At 47.2% G+C, this 25,163-nt stretch overlaps 2 protein-coding genes and 1 long non-coding RNA gene across 4 annotated transcripts in view; 2 read left to right on the top strand and 1 right to left on the bottom strand.

Moving 5' to 3' along the window:
* LOC126956020 (uncharacterized) overlaps positions 1-25,163 on the top strand; it is a 297,028-nt gene that overhangs the window by 27,685 nt on the left and 244,180 nt on the right. The gene's annotated exons all lie outside the window — the stretch shown is intronic.
* Positions 10,360-19,569, bottom strand: LOC126956033 (uncharacterized). Its single transcript, XR_007726213.1, has 2 exons — positions 19,401-19,569; positions 10,360-13,313 (listed from the first exon to the last, which is right to left on the bottom strand). It is a non-coding gene; the product is annotated as an uncharacterized LOC126956033 (long non-coding RNA).
* SLC22A4 (solute carrier family 22 member 4) overlaps positions 18,603-25,163 on the top strand; it is a 50,102-nt gene continuing 43,541 nt past the window's right edge. Inside the window, exon 1 of one of the 2 annotated variants that reach the window (XM_050792808.1) lies at positions 18,603-19,232. In XM_050792808.1, the coding sequence (XP_050648765.1) occupies positions 18,840-19,232 (393 nt within the window). In that variant the 5' untranslated portion in view covers positions 18,603-18,839. The remainder of the gene's footprint in view (positions 19,233-25,163) is intronic. The other variant, XM_050792807.1, reaches the window with a different exon arrangement.

Genomic DNA, 25,163 nt, shown 5'->3' with positions numbered 1-25,163 from the left:
CAAACTCGCACTCACTCTTCAAGGCCCAACTCTACTGCCCCCTCCCCTAGAGAAAAGCCTTGGCCCTCCCATCCCTAGGGAGAGTTAATAGTTCCCATCCACATGCCCTCCATCCCATCCCTTCCAGTTTTGCCTGGTGCCTCTGGCACAACCTGTTATCTCCTTGGTCAGACCCTGACTCAGATTTACCTCTGTCCTGCCCAGACTCCACCCAGGCCAGGAACTTGGAGGTAAAGGGGTCCTGGAGAAGCACCCACCCTCACTCAGGCACACAAGCACACACATCCACTCACACATACACTGGGCTTCCCTTCCTCCCACTACCTTTCACCTCACCTCCCACATCAGGTTTCTGCAAGCATCCTGCCTAAGTTCTCAGTGGGAGGTAAGTCTTGGAGCAGGGGTCTTCAATCCCCAGGCCCCAGCCCATGGCCTGCTAGAAATTGGGTTGCACAGCAGGTGAGTGGCTTACAAGCGAGTGACGCATCATCTGTATTTACAGCCGCTCACCATTGCTCGCATTACTGCCTGAGCTCCACCTCCTGTCAGATCAGCAGTGGCATTAGATTCTCAAATTCTAGGATTCTAGGAGTAGGAATTCTAGGATTCTAGGACTCCAGGAGTATGAACCCTATTGTGAGCTGTACAAGCAAGAGATCTAGGCTGTACATTCCTTATGAGAATCTAATGTCTGATGATCTGTCACTGTCTCCCATCACCCCCAGATGGGACCATCTAGTTGCAGGAAAACAAGCTCAGGGCTTCCTTCACCATACATTATGGTGAGTCGTATAATTATTTTATTATATATTACAATGTAATAATAATAGGAATAAAGTGCACAATAAGTGTAATGTGCTTGAATCATCCTGAAACCATCCCTGCCCTCCATACATGGAAAAATTGTCTTCCACAAAACCAGTCCCTGGTGCCAAAAAGGTTGGGGACTGCTGTCCTGGAGGGCACCTGCTCCCTCCTGCATCCTCAACCTCTACTCACTCAGTCAACTAAATATTTATAAAAGGTCATGCACAGTGGCTCAGGCCTGTAATCCCAGCACTTTGGGAGGCCAAGGTGGGGGGATCACTTGAGGCCAGGAGTTCAAGACCAGCCTGGCCAACATGGCAAAACCCCATCTCTACTAAAAATACAAAAATTATCCCGGTGTGGTGGCGTTCACCTGTAGTCCCAGCTGCTCAGGAGGCTGAGGCAGGAGACTTGCTTGAACCCAGGAGGTGGAGGTTGCAGTGAGCCAAGATCATGCCACTGCACTCCACCCTGGGTGACAGAGCAAGACTCTGTCTCAAAAAACAAAAATACCTATTAAGAACCTTCTATATGCCAGGTATTGTGTTGTACACTAGGAACGCATTTTGAACGAACATGTAAAATAACTACAGGCTATAAGCAGTACTATCAAGGAAATAAAAAAGGCATTACAGTAGAGCATAAGGGATTCTCTTCATATATGGAATCTGGAAAGGCCTCATAGATAAGGTAACATTTGGGCAGAGGACTGAGGTGGTAAGATAGCATCTGTGCAGGTATATCCGGGGGGATTACATTCCAGGCAGAGGGCACAGGAAACCCTAAGGCCCTGGGCAAGCAGTGACTGAAGTGGTGTAAGTGAGGTAGCTGGAAGTAGTAGATGAGGTCATCAGAGAGATGTGAGAGAGAGAAGGCTGTGTTGGCCCTTGTGAGCCACTATTCCATGGATAGCAGGACTATGCAAACCCAAAGACCGAGGGAGCTGAGAAGCCAAAGAAAGAGGTTAACAAATCCAGTTTCTCAGAGAGAAATATATAAGAGGGACTTACGAACAGAAGTGATGTCTCAGGTGGCTGCAAGACTGAATCCTGACGCCAGCCATCCAGAAAGTATCCTTTATATAGCAAACTCTTAGGGTAAAACATGTGCAGCTGGTCCCGTCTTCAGACTTTCTTGCCAAGACTTGTGACCACTGGGGAGGTTAGATAAGCATCTTTATGAAGAGTTTTCTATTCTACAGGCATTGTTTAAAGAGCTTGCTGATGAATATCTTGGTATCTAGGGGTCAAACATTCGTCATTTTGGTGGCTTTGGATCAAGATGGTGTCATGGCCTGGAACAGTGGCCCACACCTGTAATCCCAGCACTTTGGGAGGCCAAGGCAGGAGAATCTTTTGAGGCCAGGAGTTCGAGACTATCCTGGGCAACATAGAGAGACCCCCCCCTCTCTACAGAATAATAATAATAATAACAACAACAATAATAATAAGAGTAATAGTAAAAATAGCCAGATGTGGTGGCATGCACCTATAGTCCAAACTACTCGGAAGACTGAGGTGGGAGGACCCCTTGAGCCCAGGAGTTCAAGGCTGTAGTGAGCTATGATCTTGCCACTGCACTCGAGCCTAGGCAACAGAATGAGACCCTGTTTTTTTTTTTTTAAAGAAAGAAAAAAAAAAAAAAGCACCATTCTTGCCACACAACAGGCTGTTCTCCTACAGTCATGGTAAGGACTTTGACTTTTACTCTGCGATGGGAAGCCAGAGAAGCAGCATGACCTGGAATTATGTTTTAACTAGGATCACATTGTCTGCTGTATGGAGAATAGGCCCTAAGGGGCAAAGGTAAATGCAGTGAAACTAGTTAGCAAGCATGACTGCGTTCATCCCTAATCAATTCCAAACCAGCCCACTCTCCCCAGTCCAGGTGCCACCGTCTCATGCTGAACAGTGTAACAGCCTCTGCTTTGCCTCCCTGTCTCCTGCTTGGCCCCTCCCTTAATCCTTTCTCTACATAACAGCTAAAGGAGGTTTTTCAAGTGCAATTCCCTGTCAATCTTGTCTGTTATAGTTTCCATGGCTCCTCACTGCTCTTAGGACACAGTCTAAATTCCAAATCGCAGCTCACAAGGCTGCATGAAGTACACAGCCACTGCTGGCCTCTGTGGACAACTCGTGCCTCTGTAGCTCTCATGGTGCTGAGCTGTAAGTTCAGCCCCATCAAACTCTCCTCAAGACTCTTGCGGGCTCCCTTGACCCTCCAAGGAGGTTGAAACACAAATGGAGTCCTTTCTGGTTCTCTGAGTGACAAGCTTTGTTATTTGCTACCTTCCTACTAGAGAACCAAAGAAAGGGGTGAAGGTAGGCGGAGCCCAGATGCAGCTTCAAGCCAGCCCTCCCTTCATGGCCAAGGACTCAGCCCCTCTAGGGGGTGCGCTAGCTTGGCCCTGGGCTCACAGCCCTTGAACTGCTGAGTTGGATGGGTGGGGGCAGTGTTGTGACTTGCACCACACCATGATGCCTAGAAGCCTGGGCTGTGGGCCCTGAGTCCCTCTGCCCCACCTGGGGAGTGCACCACCTCCCCTCCATCTCCGGGTGCCCCCGCCCACCTATGTGCACTCCAGTGCTATCCTGGACACTCATTCTTACCCAACTTCTTGTCTTGTACCCAGGGCCGACCCCTGACTTGCTTTTCACGTAACTTTCTGGTTTATCATTTTCTCACAGAACAATCTATCTTTCTGACAACATTCCCTCAGCACCTCTGAATGGAGGTGGAACCTCTCAAAAGGTTTAACGGTAGTGAAGAAGCCACTCTAGTAAGCAGCACTGTCCTCCTGCATCCCCTCTACCACAAGTGGGAAACTATTCGGGTCCCCACAGAAACCAAACCTCAACTTTGCTCGTGTCTGACATAGATCCATTTGTGGCTGGAATGCAGAGACTAGAAATCCCAGGAGAGGTTGCTAGAGACCTCACTGGGTCCTGCAGGGTCTGGGGTCAGTCTCAGTCATGTGGGCTCAGAAACCCCATTAATCAGCTCTTAAGTGTGTCTGTCAGACCTGGTGAGCCAAGCTCAGAGGCTGATGCACTGCCCCTAACACCCAACACACACACACACACACACACACACACACACACACGCACCAGCTTCTTCACTGACAACGACTGCAGTGCAAGAAAACTGCGCTGCCATCCAGGGTGTTCTTGGTCTGTAGTTGCATTTTCATGGGAAGCTGGAGCACACCCACAGTCTCAGAAGAAGGGAAGGGAGTTGGATAATAACTATTTTGGGAGTTAATGTGTCCCAGGCCTTCGTCTCCAAGCCCTTAGTGAATGATATGATTGTTTTTAATCCTCATACCAACCAGAAAGGAAGTATGGTTATTATCCCCATTTTATGGATGAGCTCAGAAAGGTTAAGAAACTTGCCAAGGTCACACGCGCCCTAGCAAATCTCCATGGCAAGGGCAACCAAAGCAGTGGCACATACCAGTCTTCCCTGGAGAGTGTTGCCTGCCTACCAGTGGTTTAGTGACTCTGACCAAGCCATTTCTGAAGGGTGCTGATCTGTTTCCACTTGGCAGGGTCCCCAGAACAGCCCAGAGTGCAGGCTCATACTTACCAACTTTTTGCATGGGGCATGGAATGGTGGAAGCTAGGCAGAGTAAAGGTGACCCCTGAAGCTTTGGATCTGAGTGTGGACAAGGCTGGTGCCACAGCACCTGATCACCAACTCGGATATGCATGAACCCACCACCACACCTGCTCGACTCGCTCCTCTGGTCATGATCCCGGCTAAATGGGTCATCTCCACTATTCACCGAACCTCCATAGTTCCAGGAGCTTGCTGAGGGACAGCCTGGACTGGCCCCTTCCCAACTCCCAGGGCTCTTTCTCCAATTGCTGGAGACTGTCTCATCACCCAGAAAGAGATTTCTGGGTAGAAGCAGTCTCTTACTCCTCAGTCCTGTCACCCTGTGCCTTCCCAGCCAGTGTTCCTGTCCACTTGCTTGCCTGCCCCTGAGGCACCACCCCTCACGGCTCTGTCCTAGCTCCTCCATTCCTCCCCAGATGCTCATTGTCTAGGGTGGTTGGTGCTGTGTGCGCTAATAACCACATCCCTTCTAAACTGTCCCTACCCTCCTTTTGTGGTCTCACCCCGGCCCCACTGGACTTATTCTGGGAGGACAGTGATCAGAGGCCACCTGGCCCAGTCAAGGAGCCACTCCTCCCCTACAGGCTCAGTCTGAAGCAGGCTGCCCTGTCAGCGCTCCACTCTGGTCTAATTCCCAGGCGGGTGCCATCTCCAACAGCTGATTTCTGCTTATCTCAGCAGGACGTCAGTTTTCCCACCAATTCTGTGAGCATGCCTGCAACCAGGAACCCTGGCTGGCTCTGCTGTCACAGCAAGGGCCTCAGGAACTCTGCAGTTATGACCACTCCCAAATAGGGAACTCCAGCCCAGACCTAAATATTTCCTACTTCCAAACCTTAAAGACAGACATTTCTGAGACCCATCCCCCAATGTCTTACATCTGTAAACAACCTACTGCTGCATTCTTATTCTTCTTTTCCTTCTTATTCCTTCTTTCTTCTTCTTCTTCCTTCTTCCGTCTTCCGTCTTCCTTCCTTCTTCTTTCTTCCTTCTTCCTTCTTCCTTCTCCTTCTCCTTCTCCTCCTTCTTCTTCTTCCTCCTCCTCTTCTTCTTCTGCTTCTGAATATTAATTTTAATTACTTAGAAACAACACAATTTAGTACCAACTGTTTAATAAGCATCTTTGCTAAAATGTGAAATCAGCATTATTTGTATCCAGTCAGCTACACAAAACTCACCAATTTTTCATCTGACAAAAGGTAGTCAAAATCCCAAAGAATAAAGGAAAAACTACTCATTAAAGGTCACGTTCACTAATCTAGCACCGTAATTCCAGTCTTAGAACCTCCCAAGCTGCTGAAAGGAAGATGTGGAAAGAGATAAGGATGTCGGAAATATAAGGGTAATGTAACGAGAAAAACCCAGAATTGTATTTAAAAAAAAAAAAAAAACCTTCCCCCAAACTGAGAGGGAGCCAAGAGACCAGAGTGCCTCAGACAAGTCCAGCTTGGTAAGCAAATGAGTTTATGAGGACTTACACATGAGGCATTCCTGGATGGCAGCAGGACAGCTTTAGAGATCTGTGCCGCCTCCCATCCCTAAGCTGCTGTTAAGCTAATTTTCTGGTTCTTTGCGTCCTCTGTGTGTGTGATGGGACTGTTTCCCTCGGTAGGTTCTCAGCTATTCTCTGGGATGTTTGGGTCCTCGGGGTCATTTGTTCCTTGGCTGGGTACCATGGCCCTGGGTCATCATCTGGTCTTCAGAGTCAGGCAGCGGACATCACCCTTAAGTAACCTGGTTGGGGAAACTGTCATACTTCAATTTATCCCATTCCCCAGCTCTTATATTCTTTCCACCAGTCTTGCTCGAGAATCCCTGAGCAGGAAACGAGGGGAAGAGCTATAGGGGTCTATAATGTATAGCCACAGTTTGTGGATACAGGCCACTTCCATGGTATACATAACAGCATAAAAAGCAGAAGCTAACTATAATCATGATGCCTATTAGCAAAACATAATTCCAGCAAGTAGGTAAGGTATGTACCTAATTTAAGAATGAGTCAAAGTAACGTGATTGAGCTATATCATGGATCTGAGTTGACAAATGATTTAAAGCATCTGTGACGTGATTCTCTTTATCGGAGAAATAACAGGTAGTGCCTATAAGGATGTATGTTGTTGGATCTCTGTCATGTTGGCAATTTGGCCTCCAGGTGGAGGCAATCCCCAGTGAGCCCGATTGCCTTATTGATGCTGTTGAACAAATCATTCCAGTTCTCTTGGGAGAAAGGCAGACTATTCCAAGGCATACCGTTATCATTTGACAGGGGGATGTATCCCTAAAACCAGTAACTGGGCTGGTTGTTGACTGTTGCTGTAGCTGCAGCCCAGTCCAGGAAGACATTATTAGCTACCATGGGTAGAAGAAGCCATAGCCTTTGGGCATAAACACAGACGTTTAGTAGAAACCCTCATAGGTGTATCTATTCCTTGTAACATAATTCTTGCTAACATAATGATTTTTCCCATTGGCCCTATTGGGGCAACTGCCCTGGGCCTCGAGCCTGGCTTACAGTACTATATAGGATTTCCCTCCACAGGGGTGGGTATAAAGTCCAGTGGCAAGTTTCTACCTTGCCTGTGCTATCCACATTATAACGCATCTAGCAGGTGTTGGTGTTGCTGCATGTTGATAACGTCAGTCTCTCGGATCTCCATCAAGGAGCACAGCTGGGATCATTTCCCCTCTGTGAGTCTTTACGGTATCCTCCAGTGCTATAAAATCAATCCAGTATGGGGGCATTTTCCAGCTCGACTTTGGGTCCATGTAGCCATCACCACTTGGTAGATCCACTGATGTGCTCAGGGGCAAAGTCTGGCCATTTGTTTCAGGATCATGGCTCTGAGTCTCATAGGTAACCCCAAGAGTTTGTGAGGCCTGTTTTACAGACCTTGCCAACCATTCACAGGAAGTGATGCCATGCATGGTAGTGGGTGACATTTAAAATTTGTATAGCTTCAGGGAGATTCTTAGTCCAGTCCTAAGACAATGCATGTAAGGCCTGCCCCTGTTGGGTTATATGGTAAGTGGAACTTTCAGTCTATATTTTGTTCTGATGCCCAGTGCTTGATATTATGACCTGTGAATTGGGGCCTCGATCATTATCTATCCCTTTTGGTATGCCACACATGACGTTAAGAGCAGTGAGGGCTGGGCATGGTAGCTCATGCTTATAATCCCAGCACTTTGGGAGGCCGAGGTGGGTGGATAACTTGAGGTCAGGAGTTCGAGACCAACCTGGCCAACATGGTGAAAACCTATCTCTACTAAGAGTACAAAAATTAGCCAGGCATGGTGGTGGGTACCTGTAATCCCAGCTACTTGAGAGGCGGAGGTTGCAATGAGCCAAGATTGTGCCACTGCACCCCAGCCTGGGGGACAGAGCAAGACTCTGTCTCAAAAAAAAAAAAAAAAAAAAAAAAAGAGCAGTGAGACATTTGATGATCTCCAGTTGAGTGGCACATTTTATTGGGAAGGCCTGTAGCAGCCCCGTTGTGTTCGTACAAGTTAAGGCATATCTTTTCTTTCTATTCTGGGGCAGGGGACCAATATAATTGACTTGCCAGGCTTACATAGCTTGTATGGCTTGATGTATGTGACCTGGTGTGGAGGGAATCTTTCTAGGTCGCAGTTGTGAGCAGATCTCGTGGTCTGAACAGCTGCCAGAACATTTGCATATTGGATAGGGATGTCTGCTGCCTTTGCTATGGGCCACTCTGTGATTGCCCTGGTGGTCGTTTTTATGATGTACACATATGGGAGTTTCCTCGGATGAGCTTGGGCAAATTGCCTGCATGTGAGTGAGTAAGGGCATTCACCTTTTGATTTCCGGGAGGTGGTTTGGGGTTATGTGCATCCATATGGTACATCACAAGATGGATATCCCTTTCCTGTAACCTGATGTGGATGTCTTGCCACATGGACATTCCCCAGAGGAGCCTGCCCGAAACTTGCCAGTTGTCTGTGGCACACTGATTGATCCACATGGTAAGGCCTCTGTATGTAATCCAATTATCTGTGCAAATGGTGGATGGCCAGGGCTCGTGGGTGATGAGTATCCAAACTTCCTATAGCATGGCCCATTGACTGCTTTTTCCTAATTCCCATTCTAACCATACGTTGTCAGTGTCCATTTTCACCATGATTGCCAACCATTGGTGTTGGGTGCCTTTGCTAGACCCATCAGTGTATTAGACCCTAGTAGTTATCAATGGGATCCCTTCATATATGGTGGTTGGCCTAGTAGGTAGATTCATTGCCATGTCGGCCCCTTCCACTTGTTCAAAGTGGATGGGTCTGAGCATTTTCTGTGGTGCCTGACTTAGACTAGGACTCATGGACAAGACACCCCCTGTTGTAGATAGGCATGCCACTTCAGCAGAGTGTGTGATTGTATTATCCCAGGGGCGGGCTTGGCTAGAAGGCCCTCCATCTCCCCTTTTATAGGAGTGGCACTTTTTATTGTGATGGTTTGCTTTCTGGTGATGGCCTCCATTTGTTGCAATGCCTTATATACAGCCAGAGTTGTTGCTCCGGGACTATAGAGTGGGATTCTGCCCCCTTCCATAATTGAGACCAAACCTTACAAGTACCATTACTGTTGGTTGCTTTTGCCACAAACACCATTTCATCCCTGTGGTATCTCTAGTGACTTCTAATACAAAAGGGTGCTGTGGCTGTGGGGCACCTAATGCTTGGGCTTCTTTTACCAACATTTTCGCTTTGTCAAATACCTCTTGCTCTACATGTGTCCAGTCCCACTTTGCATCCCTTTTTACTAGGGTGTGTAAAGGCCGGAGGGTTTGTGTTAAATAAGGGATGAATATTTTCCAGTAGCCTAATAAGCTGAGGAAAAATTATTGTCTGAGGAATAGGCTGCTGTGCTATCTTATCAGTAACAGCTCTGGGTATGTTTCGTGTCTTACCCAGCCAGGTAATTCCTAGGAATTTGATGGCTACACTGGGCCCTTGTATCTTTTGGGGGTTGACTTCTCATTCCCTGTCCTTTAGGCTGTCTAAGATGGTAGGCAGGGCAGTCTCCAGATTTGTAAGAGATTCTGGGGTTAACATTATATTATCGGTATGGTAAAACAGGAAGACTGAGGTAGGCAAAAAAGTCTAGACAGGTCCTGTGCAATCATATCATGAAAGATGGTGGGGCTGCACAGATACTCTTGTGGTAGCACCTGGAAAGTCCATTGTTCACCCTCCCAAATGAAGGCAAACTACTCCTGTGAATCTTCTGCTAAAGAAATACTTTAAAAGGCATTAGCCAAATTAATCACAGCATGGACATTTCCCAGCTTAAGGACCATTTGCTCTAGCAGTTGAGCAATACTGGGTACATCACTCTGTTTGTGATACAGGTGGCATCTCTCTGTTTAGCTGTTTAGCTCATGGTAGTTTACTGTCATTTTCTTCTTCGCAGGTCACATAGGGCTGTTGTAGGTGCTCTGAACTATTGTGCCTTATGTAATTCCTGAATTGTTCAGGTGATTTCAAAGCATCACTGGCAGGTGGTATTGTTTCATGTTAATTGCCTGCCTATACCAGGGCAAGTGTACAGGCATTCAGTTGGCCCATCCCCTTTTTGTTCTTTGATATTTTCTGGACTTGGTCCTTGTTTTGTTTTGTTTTGTTTTGTTTTGTTTTTTTGAAAGAGTCTCACTCTGTCACCAGCCTGGAGTGCAGTGGCATGATCTCGGCTCACTGCAACCTCTGGCTCCTAGGTTCAAGAGGTTCTCTTGCCTCAGCCTCTCGAGCAGCTGGGACTATAGGCACGCACCACCACGCCCAGCTAATTTTTGTATTTTTAGTAGAGATGGGGGTTCACCATGTTGGCCAGGATGGTCTTGATCTCTTGACCTCGTGATTCACCCGCCTCAGACTCCCAAAAAGCTGGGATTACAGGCATAAGCCACCGCACCCGGCTGGTCCTTGTTTTTATCTAGCTCGTTAAGGTCCACAAATACCTCCCCCATATCATAACCCTTTTCAGATTGGAAATGCCTTAGACATTCATTGAGGACCTAAAATAATTTTAAGATTTTAAACTATACAGAAGTTTAACCTACACACATTTATCTCATTTACTCAGTTTATTCATTTTTAGTAGTTTATCTACATTACTTGTGAGAACCAAGAGAGTCAACAAAGCTAATCATTGCAAGTTATTTCCCTGTTAACCATTTTCATAGCTTGTGAATATCAGGTGTTCATCTAAACAAGCACCTTAAAGTTAAACACATGGGGATTCTTGCTGATAACTCAGAAAATTAAGTTGTTTTCATTAAACCAACAATATCAAATTAGTCTTGCTTATCAAAAAAGTCATACAAAGATCATTTTATTTTTGGCTGGGTTTACAGTCTTCTAACTTTCATGTAAAACCCTGACATCTTAAAGTATCTAGCAGAGGCAAATATAAAATGTTTTTTATCAGTAGACTCAGACAAAAATGTATGCTGACACTTTTGAAGATATCTTCATTTTTATTTACCAATAATTTAAAAGCCAACTTATTTACCACAGATTGTTGAATTCATGTGAACTTGAAAAGCATTTGGACTTTATACCTATTTATTTATAATTTTATTTGGTAGCATGTTAGGACATATAATACATGCACATATATAATGTATTTAAACATGTGTATACATACATACACTAAGATCTGATACTTTTACTTCAGAACTCTAGCCATGAGACTGTATAATAAATTTGTTATTTTTACAAAAGACTGTTGGACCCAAACCTTTTGACAAAATTGGGACCTGTTATGATTAAACTCTATTTTCCCCAATAGGTAATCCAAGGAAAGCTGTGGATCAAAATTTGGGGTAAAGCAGTTTCCATAGCAGCTTGACTTTTAAAAACCTGTTTTTTCCTTTTTTTTTTTTCGGTTTCGAATGAGTTTTATTGTTTATATTTTAACTAGAACTGGCTTAATTGTATAAGAAAAACAAAATCTCCAAATAACCTTGAATTAGTGTTACCATAAACAGTGAGTTTTATCTCAACACTGGTGGCTTAATAACAGCAGATTCAAAGCATGTGGAAAAGGAAAGAGAAACAGAGAGCATCCGAAGATACTGCTTAACTCTATATATAGTTGCAGGTTAACCATTTGAGCTCTGAATTTTTTGTTTTTGTTATTTGCCCATCAGTTTTAGAACATGCACAAGAATAGGCCATAATATGTAACCTGCTGGTGTCCTAGAAAACCTGGCATGCCTTTGCCCCTCTGCAGGAGTTTTTACCCTTTCTCCGTTTCCTGCTCTCATTTCTCAGTAGCTACCCTTATTGCAACAACAGCACATTTATTATCTTTATCATATTTTAATATCTTAGCTTCTTACAATAGGTGATTCAGTTTCTGCCAGTGTTTTCCCAGAGTCCACAGTGGCCCATGAAGGTTGAGCAGTCAGGCAACTCCACCCCACATGCATATTGCCAACCGCCCTAGGATTCTCCCCGCAGATGCGCCTTCCTAATTCATCCATTGGTTTCTCAGATCCTGCTCATGACGCCAATTGTAATGAGAAAAACCTGGAATTGTATTTTTAAAAACCTTAACCCAAACTGGGAGGGAGCAAAGAGACCAAGCATGTCTGGGACAAGTTCAGCTTGGCTAGTAGATGAGTTTATTGGGATTTATGCATGAGGCACTCCTGAATGGCAGCGGGACAGCTTTAGAGATCTGTGCCACCTTCCATCTCTAAGCTAATTTTCTGTCTCTTTACCTATAACGTGTGTGTGATGGGACTGTTTCCCTTGGTAGGTTCTCAGCTATTCTCCAGGATGTTTGGGTTCTCAGGGACACCTATTCCTCAGCTAGACACCATGGCCTTGGCCTTCCTTCAGGGAAGGAAGTGGAACTGGCCTTCAGGGTTCAGGCAGTGGACATGTACCCTTAAATAACCTGGCAGGGGACCTGTCACACTGCATAGGTAGTTCTCAACTTGTGGCCCCATTTCTGCCCTAAGGCAGCACAGAGTCTAGCCAAGACGAAAATTGCTGAGGTTGGAGATGAAAACAAAAGGCTTTGGTTGAGATGGTAAAGGAGGCCCTTAAGAGTGGTGGAATCAGTGTAACCAGAAGGCAGTGCTGGAGTCGGCCTCATGAACTAGGGGGTTTCTTCTTGGCATTCCCCTTTTCATTTCGTCAAGTGTTTTACCCAGGTTTGGCGTGGCATAGTTCTGAGCCGGATACATTCCAATCACATTGCCAAAGTAAATTCAAGCAGGAACTGGAGCGTGATGTCGGCAGGGAGGATGAGGAAGGCAGGGAGGGCGCAAAAGGCAGCTGCAGCTCTTCGGGCTGGTCTGAGATTCTGCACTTTTTTTTTTTGAGACAGAGTCTTACTTTGTTGCCCAGGCTGGAGCGCAGTGGCGCGATCTTGGCTCATTGCAACCTCCGCCTCCCAGGTTTAAGCAATTCTCTGCCTCAGCCTCCCGAGTAGATAGGATTACAGGTGCACGCCACCATGCCTGGATAATTTTTGTATTTTTAGTAGAGACGGGGTTTCACCATCTTGGCCAGACTGGTCTTGAACTCCTCACTTCAAGATCCACCCACCTCGGCCTCCCAAAGTGCTAGGATTACAGGTGTGAGCCACCGCACCCAGCCTCTGCACTCTTACATTGGCTTCCCTTCTTTCCTGTTTTACTCTCCCCAGTCACTTATTCCTGTTCCTTTGGATCCATTCCCAAATAAATCACATACACAAAAACTCTTGACTCAGGCTTTGCTTTCAGGAGGAAACCTGGGCTAAGACAGTCGACATAAAAGTGGTCCTAGAAGGCAGACCTGCAAGGAAGGGATTCACAGCTGTGATGGCTCTACTTTCTACAATGGAGTCATGGCCCTCATAGGAAACATATGGAACCCTGGAACACAGAATGGGAACATTTGAGTAGATTAATGTGAGAATTTTGAATTCCTGGATTCCCCTCAACCTTCAAGGCCAGTAGAAGCAGCTATCTTTCTCCTGCTATAGGAGACAAGCCTCTCCTTGCCTGGAATCCTGCCAAGACTCCTCCTAAGGCAAGTGGCCCCAAAGTGATGCTTATTCTCCTTGATATCCCCTACCTCCCTTCATTGTCTGCAGACCAATAACCAGGGTTAGGTCTCAGCACAGCCTAAGTGGAGAAATACAGTATCTGACTTATAAGCAAATAGCATACACACTGAAAAAATTACAGGACCTATGTTCTGGCAGGAACAGGGATAACAGGGGTATGAGGAGAGGGGTGTAAGAATGTATCAATCTGGGGGCACTCTCATTATTCAGGGATTAACATCCAAGCAAGGATACATAAAACCATTCTGACATGCTTCTGAGACACTTCTTTGAAACTTGGACACAATTACGACCTTCGGAAATGAAGTAGAGACGCCAGAACTTCCTTGGCAGAATACCGAAGGAGTCAGAAGGCTCAGAGGGATAAGCATGTTAGATTGTAGTTATTATGCAAGACCAGAGAACCTACTAGAAGACTACATTCCCATGGGAAGTCCAGAGGCCACTCTTTTCACTGAGGTAACACAACATGTAAAGGTGAGTAATCCTTAGTGTCAGTGGGTATGGTAGGACTCTGGAATTGCACAGACCAGATGGATAACAATCAACAGAGGCAGGGTAGATATAATAATTACCATAAAACCAAATGGCGACCAGAATGCTTTCACCTATAGGGTCTATCTGTGGCAATAGCTAATAGACCATAGTGTCCCTAGGAGTTAACTAAATTGGCAGATGACTGGGTGTTACATGACTGTAACAACAGCAATCCCCAAAATCAAGAGCTCATGAGCAGAAGGCAGATGCCAGCTGCCATAATGAGAAATAGTATTTCCTCATAAATTTCCTCGATGTAGGCCAGTTCTCAGGCTCAGAGCCTATTGATTTAAGGAATGGTCAAGTCTTTTTATAGAAGAACCGCCCAATGCTGCCAAAAGTAGACAAGATAATTATTTCCCCAATCTTTCCACATGAGGGATCTGTGGCCTTTTATCAGAGTAACTCTGGTCAAGGAGAAGGAAAAAGAACCAGACTTTCAAAGGTACAGAGTATGAGCTGGCATCAATGCTGGGGGGAAACACTATCATGGTCCCCCCATGATAGAGGCTCGTGAAAGCCAGGTAAATGGAGTACTCATGCAAACAGATCCAAGAAGTCTGAAGATCCACACTGTACTAATTTCCTTATCTCTAAGTAAATAACTGGGACAGATACTCTAGCAACTGGCAGTACCCTAACATTTACTCCCTATTTTATTAAGAGCCATTAAGGTAAGAAGGGCCAAATGAAAGCCCCTGACACTTACCCTGACCTTTCTTACTAATTTATTAAATGAGAAGTAAAACCACATCCTGGGTGGCATTGCAGAGATTAATTTCAACATCAAATATTTTCTTCTTAATATCCTTCAGTCAGGAGGATGAAAAACTGTTTGCTTTTATGTGGGAATAATAGCAGTGCATATTCACTCTCTTGCCTCTGGGCTATGTTAATTCTCCTCTCTGTCACAACACAGTATCTAGCAACTTTGATTGTCTCAATATTCCATTAAACATCATGGTAGTCCACTGTGTTGATGACCTAATGCTAATTTGACCTAGTAAGCAAGAAGAAGCAAGAACTCTAGATGTCCTAGTAAAGACATGTGCATGCCAAAGGATAGAAGACAAAAATATGAAGATTCAGGGCAATCATATTGTTCAAATTTTTTCTTACCTTTTTGTTCTACAATAAGTTAAATGGATGTAAAAGTAGACAAACTAGTAAAACGAATCCCTAGAACCACTATTCATAGCCCATATTATTTCATCTATATCCCCACCAACTTCTTCTATCCCATATTATTTTGAAACAAATGGGTAAAGTTATCAGGGATCAGTAGTCATACCAGGTTATCCCCTGTAAAGTAAAGGCAAGTTGTTGAGCTCTGTATCCTCCAACACTAAGGCATAGTGCTTGGTGGAGTATTCTTCTGACCCATCTATTGGGTGCCCCTGAAGGCTCTCAGTTTCAGGTGAAAACCAGAGCAGGAGAGAGCTGTACAGTGTGTCCAACTAGAGTACAAGCTTCTCTACGATTTGGTTCATATAATCCATCTGATACAATGGGACTATAGAGGCATACATGATGAATAAGGCTGCGGCGCAGAGTCTCTGACATGCCCTAATAAAAGAGTTTCAGCACAGATCTCTAAAGTTCTGGAGAAAGGCCATGCAGCAGAGAGTTATTTGACTTTTGAAAAACAGCTGTTTGGCCCCAATAAAAACCGAGAGCCTAGCAATGGGACATCAAGGGTCTATGCAATCAGAGATACCCATTGTAAGCCAGGAATTGTCAGAGTCTATCAAGTCCTAAGATTAGGCAGGTTTAAGCCAGACATGGTGGCTCACACCTGTAATCCCAGCACTTTGGGAGGAGGCTGAGGCCAGAGAATTACTTGAGCCCAGGAGCCTAGGAGCCCAGGAGGCAACACGGCAAAACCCCATCTCTAAAAAATACAGAAAAAAAAAAAAATTGGCTGGGCGTGGTGGTGTTTGCCTATAGTCCCAGCAACCTGGGAGGCTGAAGTAGAAGGATCGCTTGAGCCTAGGGAGGTTGAGGCTGCAATAAGCTGTGATCTTGCCACTGCACTCCAGCCTGGGTGACAGAGTGAGAACCTCTCAAAAAAAAAAAAAAAAAAAAAAAAAAAAAGACTTATCAGCAATCCATCATATAATAGGAATGGTAAATTCAGGATCAGGACTAAGCAGGTCAATAGGGTGCATTTAAGTCAACACAAGGTGGCTTAGACTCCTATGACACCTACCTCAGCTATCAGCTATACCAACCCTTCTGTCTTAGCTCAGACCTACAGCCTTAGTGGGTAGTTCTCTGTAACCAATTGATGAAGGGAAAAACAGCCCTGACTCACAGATGGATTAGCTTTAGACATTGATAGTAGTTAAAAAAAAAAAATCGTTCCTCTAACATAGCTTCATTTAGTGGGTAGCCCTAAATAACTTTGAAGGGAAATTCCCCCAGTGGGCTAAGCTGTAAGCAGTATACCTATTCATTCATTTTGTATGGAGGACAAAACAATTCCACATAGAGGTTTACATACACTTGTGAGCAATGGCAAATAGTTGAGTGGTATCTGTTCAGCACTCACGTATGTACAACCTGGAAGTGCAAGGAGTTGACCAATGGAGACAGAACTAGGAAACAAATACCTCCTCCTTCTATATGGCTCTTTAGAAGTCCCCAGTGGGATTAAACCTCAGTAACCCATAGCAATGGGGATTGAGACAAGGCTGAGGGGAGGAAAAAGAGCAAGGCACTTGTCTCTGGTGCAAATTTAAGGAGGCACCAAGAAATTCAGTAACCAAGATTAATTATACTTTAATGCAATATTTTTTAAAATAGAAATTAATGCAAATACCCATGATGAACACAATATCAAAATTTTAAGTAAAGACAGGCTCAGTATTGCTAATTTTCCCTTTATTCTTAGGCTCCACTAGGGCTTCACACAGCACTCTTACTGATCCTGGTCATCACCAATAACCATCTCAATTTCAGTCTATGTGGGCTTTACCTCCCTCCCTGTTCACTCTCCTCCCTAGTCCCTCGCTTCGTTTTATGGTATCACTACTCAAAATAAACGACCTTATGTAAGTTCTTGTCTCCAACTTTGCTCTATTATTTGGGGTAGAGTAGGGAGATGAAACCCAAGCTAAGTAAGATAATGACCATAATATATCATTCGAAGAAGCATACTTGTGAAAATACAGGAGGCTCTATTAATAATTTCACTGGATTAATAGGCATAAATCAGAGCTGTCCTAGCACATCAGGATGTATAGTCTTATTACAGGTAGGAAACTGAGGTTCCAAGGGGGTGGGAAGTCCTCCTAAGAGGAGGGGTCAGAGTGGAAGCTACACAAAAAGAGGCAGAAATGTCCCTCCGCCTCTTAATCGGGGCCTGGAGAAACAAACACACTTGTGCAAAATCTCCGAGAGGTGAGCTCTTCACCCTGTCAGTTTTATCTGCCTTGTGAACCCCAGGGCTCAGGCTCCAGCCTCGGGCTAGCTCATACAACAGCAGACGGGCCTTAGGTCTGGGCACTGAGAAAAAAAAAAAAAAAAAGGGAGGCCGTGGTCCCTGCTTTGGTTACCCTGCTGGGTCTGAGCGCCAAATCGGATCTCCTCCTTCTCTTTCCCTCCCTCCCTCCCTCTGTTCCTGGACTGGGGACAGGCCCTTCTGCAAACAAAAGCCTTCCAGTCGGAGAAAGCTCTGGCAACCTGACAAGATAAAGCGCCCTGGGGGCGTGAGGAGAGCAAGGGCTCAAAATCAGAACCCAGCGTGATGACAGTGCCTCCATGACTGTGCTCCCGCAATGGGCAGGCTCCATGTCCTGGCGCCCGCCCGCCCATGGACCCGGCGAGGGCTTCCAGGCTGGGTTCAGCCATTCCGCCGGCGTGCAGGGGAGGAAACTCGCCTCCCGGGCACTCGGTTTTCTCCTGCCCCCGCCCTCCCTCCGGTCCGGGCCCATCTCTGACGTAGTATGACCTTGCTCATCCCTTCCAGGCTGTGGGCCTGTTTTCCCTGTGCAAGGTGAGGGTCCTGGCTGTCCGGGCGCCGCCAGGGTTGACCGAATTGAGCTCTCCTAGGACTCGTGGGAAATGAGCTCCCTGTCGGCGTGTGCCAGCTGCCTGCGCCGGGCGCCACAGAACAGGGCGCGCTCCTGCAGCTCCGCCGCCCGCAGAAGTTTCCCGGGAACCGACTCCACCGACTCGCCCCTCCGCGCCCCCCGCGTGGCCGCCTAAGCTCAGCCTCCAGATTAGAGGAGACCGCGGAGGGAACCCTGCCGGAGTCTAGGCCCGGGGCGACGCGACCCCAGCAGGTTGAGGGCCGACCTCTCCGAGACCTTGCTCTCCGGCCTCGGCTCCTCGCTTGCGCCCGCCCTCCCACGTGGGGCCCAGGTCTGGGAATCAGCGCTCGGGGGTGGCTGGGGACAACCGAGAGCGAGCTTCTCACCCGGCACGCGGGCGGAATGGCTGAGCCCCGCGTGGAAGCCCCCGTCAGGTCCTTGAGGGCGGGCGGGCGCGCGGAGCACTGGGCGGAGACAGCCGGGAGTCCAGCCCCTTCCCAGCGCCCTCCCCTTCCCAGCGCTGGGCCAGGGATGGGGGTGTGGTCCCAAGTGTACAGTGGCATCAAGCTCCGCTCCCGGAACGCTCCAGCGCCCTCAGCCTGTTTCCCAGGACCGGTCCCCGGCTGCGCGCCCCAATTTCCAACAGCCTGCCTGTCCCCGGGAACGTTCTGACATCCTTGGGGAGCCCCCAGCTACGCGACACTGTCCCGAGAACGCTCTCATCAACCGTAGTTGCAAATTTCGGAGCGGCAGTGGGAAGCATGCGGGACTACGACGAGGCGATCGCCTTCCTGGGTGAGTGGGGACCCTTCCAGCGGCTCATCTTCTTCCTGCTCAGCGCCAGCATCATCCCCAATGGCTTCAATGGTATGTCAGTCGTGTTCCTGGCGGGGACCCCAGAGCACCGCTGCCGGGTGCCTGACGCCGCGAACCTGAGCAGCGCCTGGCGCAACAACAGTGTCCCGCTGCGGCTGCGGGACGGCCGCGAGGTGCTCCACAGCTGCCGCCGCTACCGGCTCGCCACCATCGCCAACTTCTCGGCGCTCGGGCTAGAGCCGGGGCGCGACGTGGACCTGGGACAGCTGGAGCAGGAGAGCTGCCTGGATGGCTGGGAGTTCAGCCAAGACGTCTACTGGTCCACCGTCGTGACTGAGGTGGGTGCCAGGCCGAGACCGGGGACCCGGGAGTGCCTGACCCTCCCTCTGCGTCAGCCCCCCTTGAGACTCCCTGCGCACTGCCCGGGTCAGCGCTCCCCTCCCCTTCAAACCTGCTGTTCATACTTCCAGCAGCGGGTGTGCACCCCAAGAAAGAATAGGACTCACATGAGGCGCATTCCTGGGTCGTTTCTGTCCAATAAGGAGGTGATGGAGAAGGGAGTTTGTCACCAACTGTCTTTTCATTTCCGATTTTCACAACAAATGAAGTTCCCCAAGAACCTAGATGTGGCCTTCGGGGAAGCGCAGCCCCAGGCTACCCAGACGCACTGCTTGAGTCACCTTCCTGCCAGGCATGGGAGGAGGGGTGTGAGGGACCTTGCTACTGGGCAGGGCGGGGCCAAATCTTGTCTGTTCATTGGCCACAGACTTCTGGAGGCATCAGGAGGTGTACTGCTGTACCACATACTTGTGAGGTTTGGGGTCCTGTCCTGAGGCCCCAGTTTCTCTAAGACAGCAGATGACCTCCCGAGGCTCATTGGGTGCAAGGAAACAGAGAAGGCAAAACCCCAGCTGGAAGCCCTGGCACTCAGGGACCTCTCTGAGCACAGGGTCAGTTGGCAGGCAGGGCCTGTAGCCCCTCAGTACCCTGCGTGGTTAGTGGCAGGTTTTCTAAGCTCCAGGAATGAGGATGCACACACACTTCCCTGTTTTTCCTGCTTCACATCTGGTAAGGACCTGGGTCCAGGAAACACCTTCCTCCTGAGGAGAGCATCCTTATGGAGCCATTGCCTGCTATTGGTCAGGCAGGCAGGATTTCCCTGCTGCTAAGTCCCTCCTCCGCCTTGTGCTCCTCCCAAGAAAAACCTGAGTGGCCTCTGCTAGGCCCTTATCCCTTTCCCTCAGCACAGTATAGCAGTCATCAGACATTGTGTCTGGCCTTCTGCTGGGCACTAAGGTGTGGATATCTGGGGTGTGGAGCCTGCCTTCAGATGCCCATGGGGCACACTGGCTGTGTTACTGAGAAGGCTAACATTAACCCTGGTTAGCAATAGGGTTCTAGAACCCAAATTCAAGTCCTGCCTTGCTTGCTATATGACCTGGGATAAATAAATCACCCTCTCTGTGGGACAATAAGCAGAGGAAATACTCTAAGAAGGGGTGATACGATTTTAGCTGAGTCCGAAAATGTGAGCAAGGCCTGTCTAGGCAAGAATATGGGAAATTCAGGGAATGGAATTCTCATACATCAGAGTGGCTGGAACTCCAGGGATGACAGATACGACAGATAAGACTAGAAATGGCCACAGGGGCTAGTTCATAGTGGCCTTCTACATATACTGAAGAGCTGACTTTATTCAGAGGACAGTGAGGAAATAGTAAGCATTCTAAGGCTAGGTTTCTGCTTTTGGAAAGAGCTCACTCTAGCTGCTATGATAAACAAGACCAGTGAGGACGTTGTGAAACTCTCCTCTGCAAGAGAATGGTGGCCAGCCAGGCGTGGTGGCTGTGGAATCTGTGATACCTGTGGGAAGTGGGCTCAGCCCAGGGACTGCCTTTGGACCCCCCAGCACTGGCACCATACCTACCCTGGGCCCTAAGGTGGCCATGCCTCTCTGGCTTTGCTTCCCTAGCAAGGGCTGTAGTGCTTGCCCACTCCCTGCCCACAGCATGGCCTGGGAGCAGCTAAGACTGGGGCCAGCCCATCCCACGTCGATTCCTGAAAGTGTTATCAGTGCCTTATGGAGGCTGGGCCCACAAGCAGCAGCCTTCCCTGGCAGCTGGGCTGACCTGTCTGCTTTTCCATTGCTCACTGGTTTTGTTCACTGTAGGGTGTGAGGGGTGGGTATCTGCTGGCCTCCAAGTCCATAGCTACCCATGTTGCGCCCTGTTCACAGGGACCTCTAAGGATGTACATCATCACACATTCACACGCATGCACCAGGATTTGCTTTTTTCGGCAGCCTTTCCCCTTCCTGGCTTCCCTTTTGAGTGGTGGGAGTAAAATAAAAAGCAACTAGGGGGCGGGCGCAGTGGCTCATGCCTGTAATCCCAGTACTTTGGGAGGCCGAGACGAGCAGATTACTTGAGGTCAGGAGTTTGAGACTAGCCTGGCCAACATGGTGAAATCCTGTCTCTACTAAAAATACAAAAATTAGCTGGGAGTGGTGGTGCACCCCTGTAGTCCCAGCTACTCGGGAGGCTGAGGCAGGAGAATCACTTGAACCTGGGAGGCAGAGGTTGCAGTGAGCTGAGATCGCACCACAGCACTCCAGCCTGGGTGACAGAGCCAGACTCTGTCTCAAAAAAAAAAAAAAAAAACTGGGCTCTGTGGGCTCTGGTGGTTGGGAGGAGGAGGGAAGGTAGCAAGTACCAGGGTGAGCAGGATGGATGAATGGCTCTGCCCAGAGGAGCGGCGGCACACAGAGTTCTGGAGTGAGACTCAATAGAGGGCCAGTTTTGACTCCACTGCCAACCACCTGGCTGACTCCAGGCAGGTTACTTCACTGACGAAAACCTCAGTTTCCATGTCTATAAATCAGGGGTACAAGCAGATGAAAAGAGGCTCAACATCACTCATTGCTATAGGGAAATGCAAATGAAAACCATAATGAGGTACCACTTTGTACCCTTAAAGATAGCTACTACAAAACAAACAAACAAACAAACAAAAAGAAAAAAAAAAAACACCAGAAATCCACTTTAGGAAGCCAAGGCAGGAGGATTGCTTGAGGCCAGGAGTTCAAGACAGCCCTGGGCAACATAGCAAGACCCCATCTCTAAAAAAAAATAAAAATAAAAATTAGCCAGGCATGAGGGCATGCGACTGTAGTTCTAGCTTCTCAGGAGGCTGGGGCAGGAGGATCACCTGGGCCCAAGAGTTCGAGGTTGCAGTGAGCTATGACCATACCTCTGCACTCCAGCCTGGGTGACCCCACCTCTAAAAAACTGTTGTTGTTGTTGTTGTTGTTGTTTTTAAACACAGAAAATAACAAGTGTAGACCGGGCGCGGTGGCTCAAGCCTGTAATCCCAGCACTTTGGGAGGCCGAGACGGGTGGATCACGAGGTCAGGAGATCGAGACCATCCTGGCTAACACGGTGAAACCCCGTCTCTACTAAAAAATACAAAAAACTAGCCAGGCGAGGTGCGGGCGCCTGTAGTCCCAGCTACTCGGGAGGCTGAGGCAGGAGAATGGCGGGAACCCGGGAGGCGGAGCTTGCAGTGAGCTGAGATCTGGCCACTGCACTCCAGCCTGGGTGACAGAGCGAGACTCCGTCTCAAAAAAAAAAAAAAAAAAAAAAAAAAAGAAAATAACAAGTGTTAGTGAGGATGTAGAGAAATTGGAACCCTTGTTCATTCCTACTGGGAGTGTAAAATGGTGCAGCCACTACGGAAAATAATATGGTGGTCCCTAAAAAAATTAAAAATTAAAAATTAAAAAACTAATTCTGGATATATGTCCAAAATAATGGAAACAGGGCCTCAAAGAGACATTTGCGCACCATGTCTATGGTAGCATTATTCACAATAGTCAAAAGGTGAAAGCAACCCAAGTGTCCTTCCACAGACAAATGGATAAACGTAATGTGGTATATGCGCACAAAGGACAATTATTCAGCTTTAAAAAGGAAGGAAATTCTGATACATGCTACAACATGGATGAACCTTGAGGAGACTACACTTAGTGAAATAAGCCAGTCACAAGACAAACTATTGTCTGATTTCACTTCAAGAACAGTCACACTCACAGAAACAGAAAGTAAATGGTGGTTGCCAGGGACTGGAAGAAGGAAGGAGTAGGGAGTTGTTTCACGGGTATAGAGTTTCAGTTTTGTAAGATGAAAATAGTGTTGGAGATTGATTGCACAACAGTGTGAACGCTTCTGAACTGTACACTTAAAAATGGCTAAGATGGTATATTGTATATTTTGTGTACTTTATCTCAGTTTTCAAAACGGGGATAATAAGAGAAGCCGCCTTATCTGAGTTGTTGGGAGGACTCAGTGAGAGAATGCCCCACGCCCCATCTGGCGGTGGCCAGCACAGAGTGTGGCACTAGCAAATGGGCTTCCTAGGTGGGTGGCAAGGAGTGGTAAGGGCAGGACCTCAGCACCCTCTTTGCCTTCTGCACTAGCTGGGCACAGTGGGCATGGAGGGAGCTGTTCTAAAGTCCAGGTTGTGGCCTCTGTAACAGGTGATGGGACTTGCTGGAGGCCGAGCCCCTCTCCCCACAGTGGCAGTTCCAAGGCTCAGAGAACAGAACACAAGTCCAAACCCATACTGACTTGGCCAGTGCCAGTGGACAGGGCCAAGCCCAGGGCCCCTGAGCAGGTTCTCTGCATCCCAATTGGCACAACACAGGTAGTGGGACTGTCCTCAGATTGTGTCTCTGCCTTCCACCGCCGTGCCAGGATCTCCCAATGGGCATATCCTTAGGGACAGACAAGTCTGCCTGAACTGCCCCCCAACACCTCTTCACAGGAGGACAGGGTTAGCCAGGAACCAAGGATGGCATGCTCTGCTGTAGAAATGCCTTTCATAGTATGCCAGGAGGTAGCAATAAGGTGTCTGAGTTGGGGTTTGCATGAGTGCATTCGTCTGTGTGTGTGCATGTGTATAAGGTAGTTTCCTTCTTCAGGGGTTGATTGTGAAGTCCAAATTTTTCATCCTGTGCAGTTACTAAGAGTCAAATTATTATTATTATTATTATTTTTATTTTTTTAGATGAGTTTCGTTCTTGTTGCCCACGGTGGAGGAGTGCAATGGTGCCGTCTTGGCTCACTGCAACCTTTGCCTCCCGGGTTCAAGCAATTCTCCTGCCTCAGCCTCCCAAGTAGCTGGGATTACAGGGGCCCACCACCATGCCCAGCTAGTTCTTTGTTTGTTTGTTTGTTTGATTGATTGATTTTGTATTTTTAGTAGAGATGGGGTTTCACCATGTTGGCCAGGCTGGTCTCTAACTCCTGACCTAAGGCGATCCACCCACCTCGGCCTCCCAAAGTGCTGGGATTACAGGCGTGAGCCACCGCACCTGGCCATTATTTTTTAGCTTTATTTTGAAATAACTTTAGATTTAGAGAGAAGTTTGAAAATAGTACAGAGATTTCATATATACCCTTTATCCAGCTTGCTCTGATGTTAACAATTTAAATACACATTATGCATTTATCCAAACCAGGAAATGAACATTGGTTATAATAGTAATAACTGGACTACAGACTTTGTTTGAATTTCACCAGTTTTTCTACTACTGCCCTTTTTCTATTGTAGGATCCCATCCAAAATCCCATGTTGTATTTAGTTGTCATGTCCCAGTCTCCAATCTGTGACTGTTCCTCAGTCTTTCCTTATCTTTCATGATCTTGACATTTTTCTGAGTATTTTGATGAATGCTCCTCAGTTTGGGTTGGCATGATTTTTCTCACAATTAGATTGCGTTATGCACTTTTTGGTAATGATACCACAGAAGTGATGCATTCTCTGGGCATCGTGCCAGTGGGTACATGATGCTGATGTGTCTTATTACTGGTGCTGTTAACCTTGATCATTTGTCAAGTTGGTGTCTACGGAATTTCTCTGCTGTAAAGGTACTATTTTTTCCTCTGTCACTAATAAATATCTTAAGGGAGGTACTTCGAGATTATACAAAATCCTGTGTCTCCTCAAATTTCTATCCACTGATTTTAGCATTCATCACTAGGCCTTGACTGAAACAACTATTACTGCAGTTTGCCTAGTGATGATTTTGCATTTTCTGATTCCTTCAACATTTATTAACTGAAACTCTTCCAAAAAGAAGAGCTTCCCCTCCACGTCTATTTATTAATGTATGCAGTTGTTAACTTATATCAGTACAGGTTCATACATACTTATTTTATTTCATCAGTTACAAACTAATGCTATCGGTCTTTATTTTGTTGCTCCAGTT

Source organism: Macaca thibetana, chromosome 6 (assembly GCF_024542745.1).
Source record: "Macaca thibetana thibetana isolate TM-01 chromosome 6, ASM2454274v1, whole genome shotgun sequence".
NCBI classification, from domain to species: domain Eukaryota; kingdom Metazoa; phylum Chordata; class Mammalia; order Primates; family Cercopithecidae; genus Macaca; species Macaca thibetana.
This window is presented reverse-complemented; position numbering and strand designations above follow the sequence as displayed.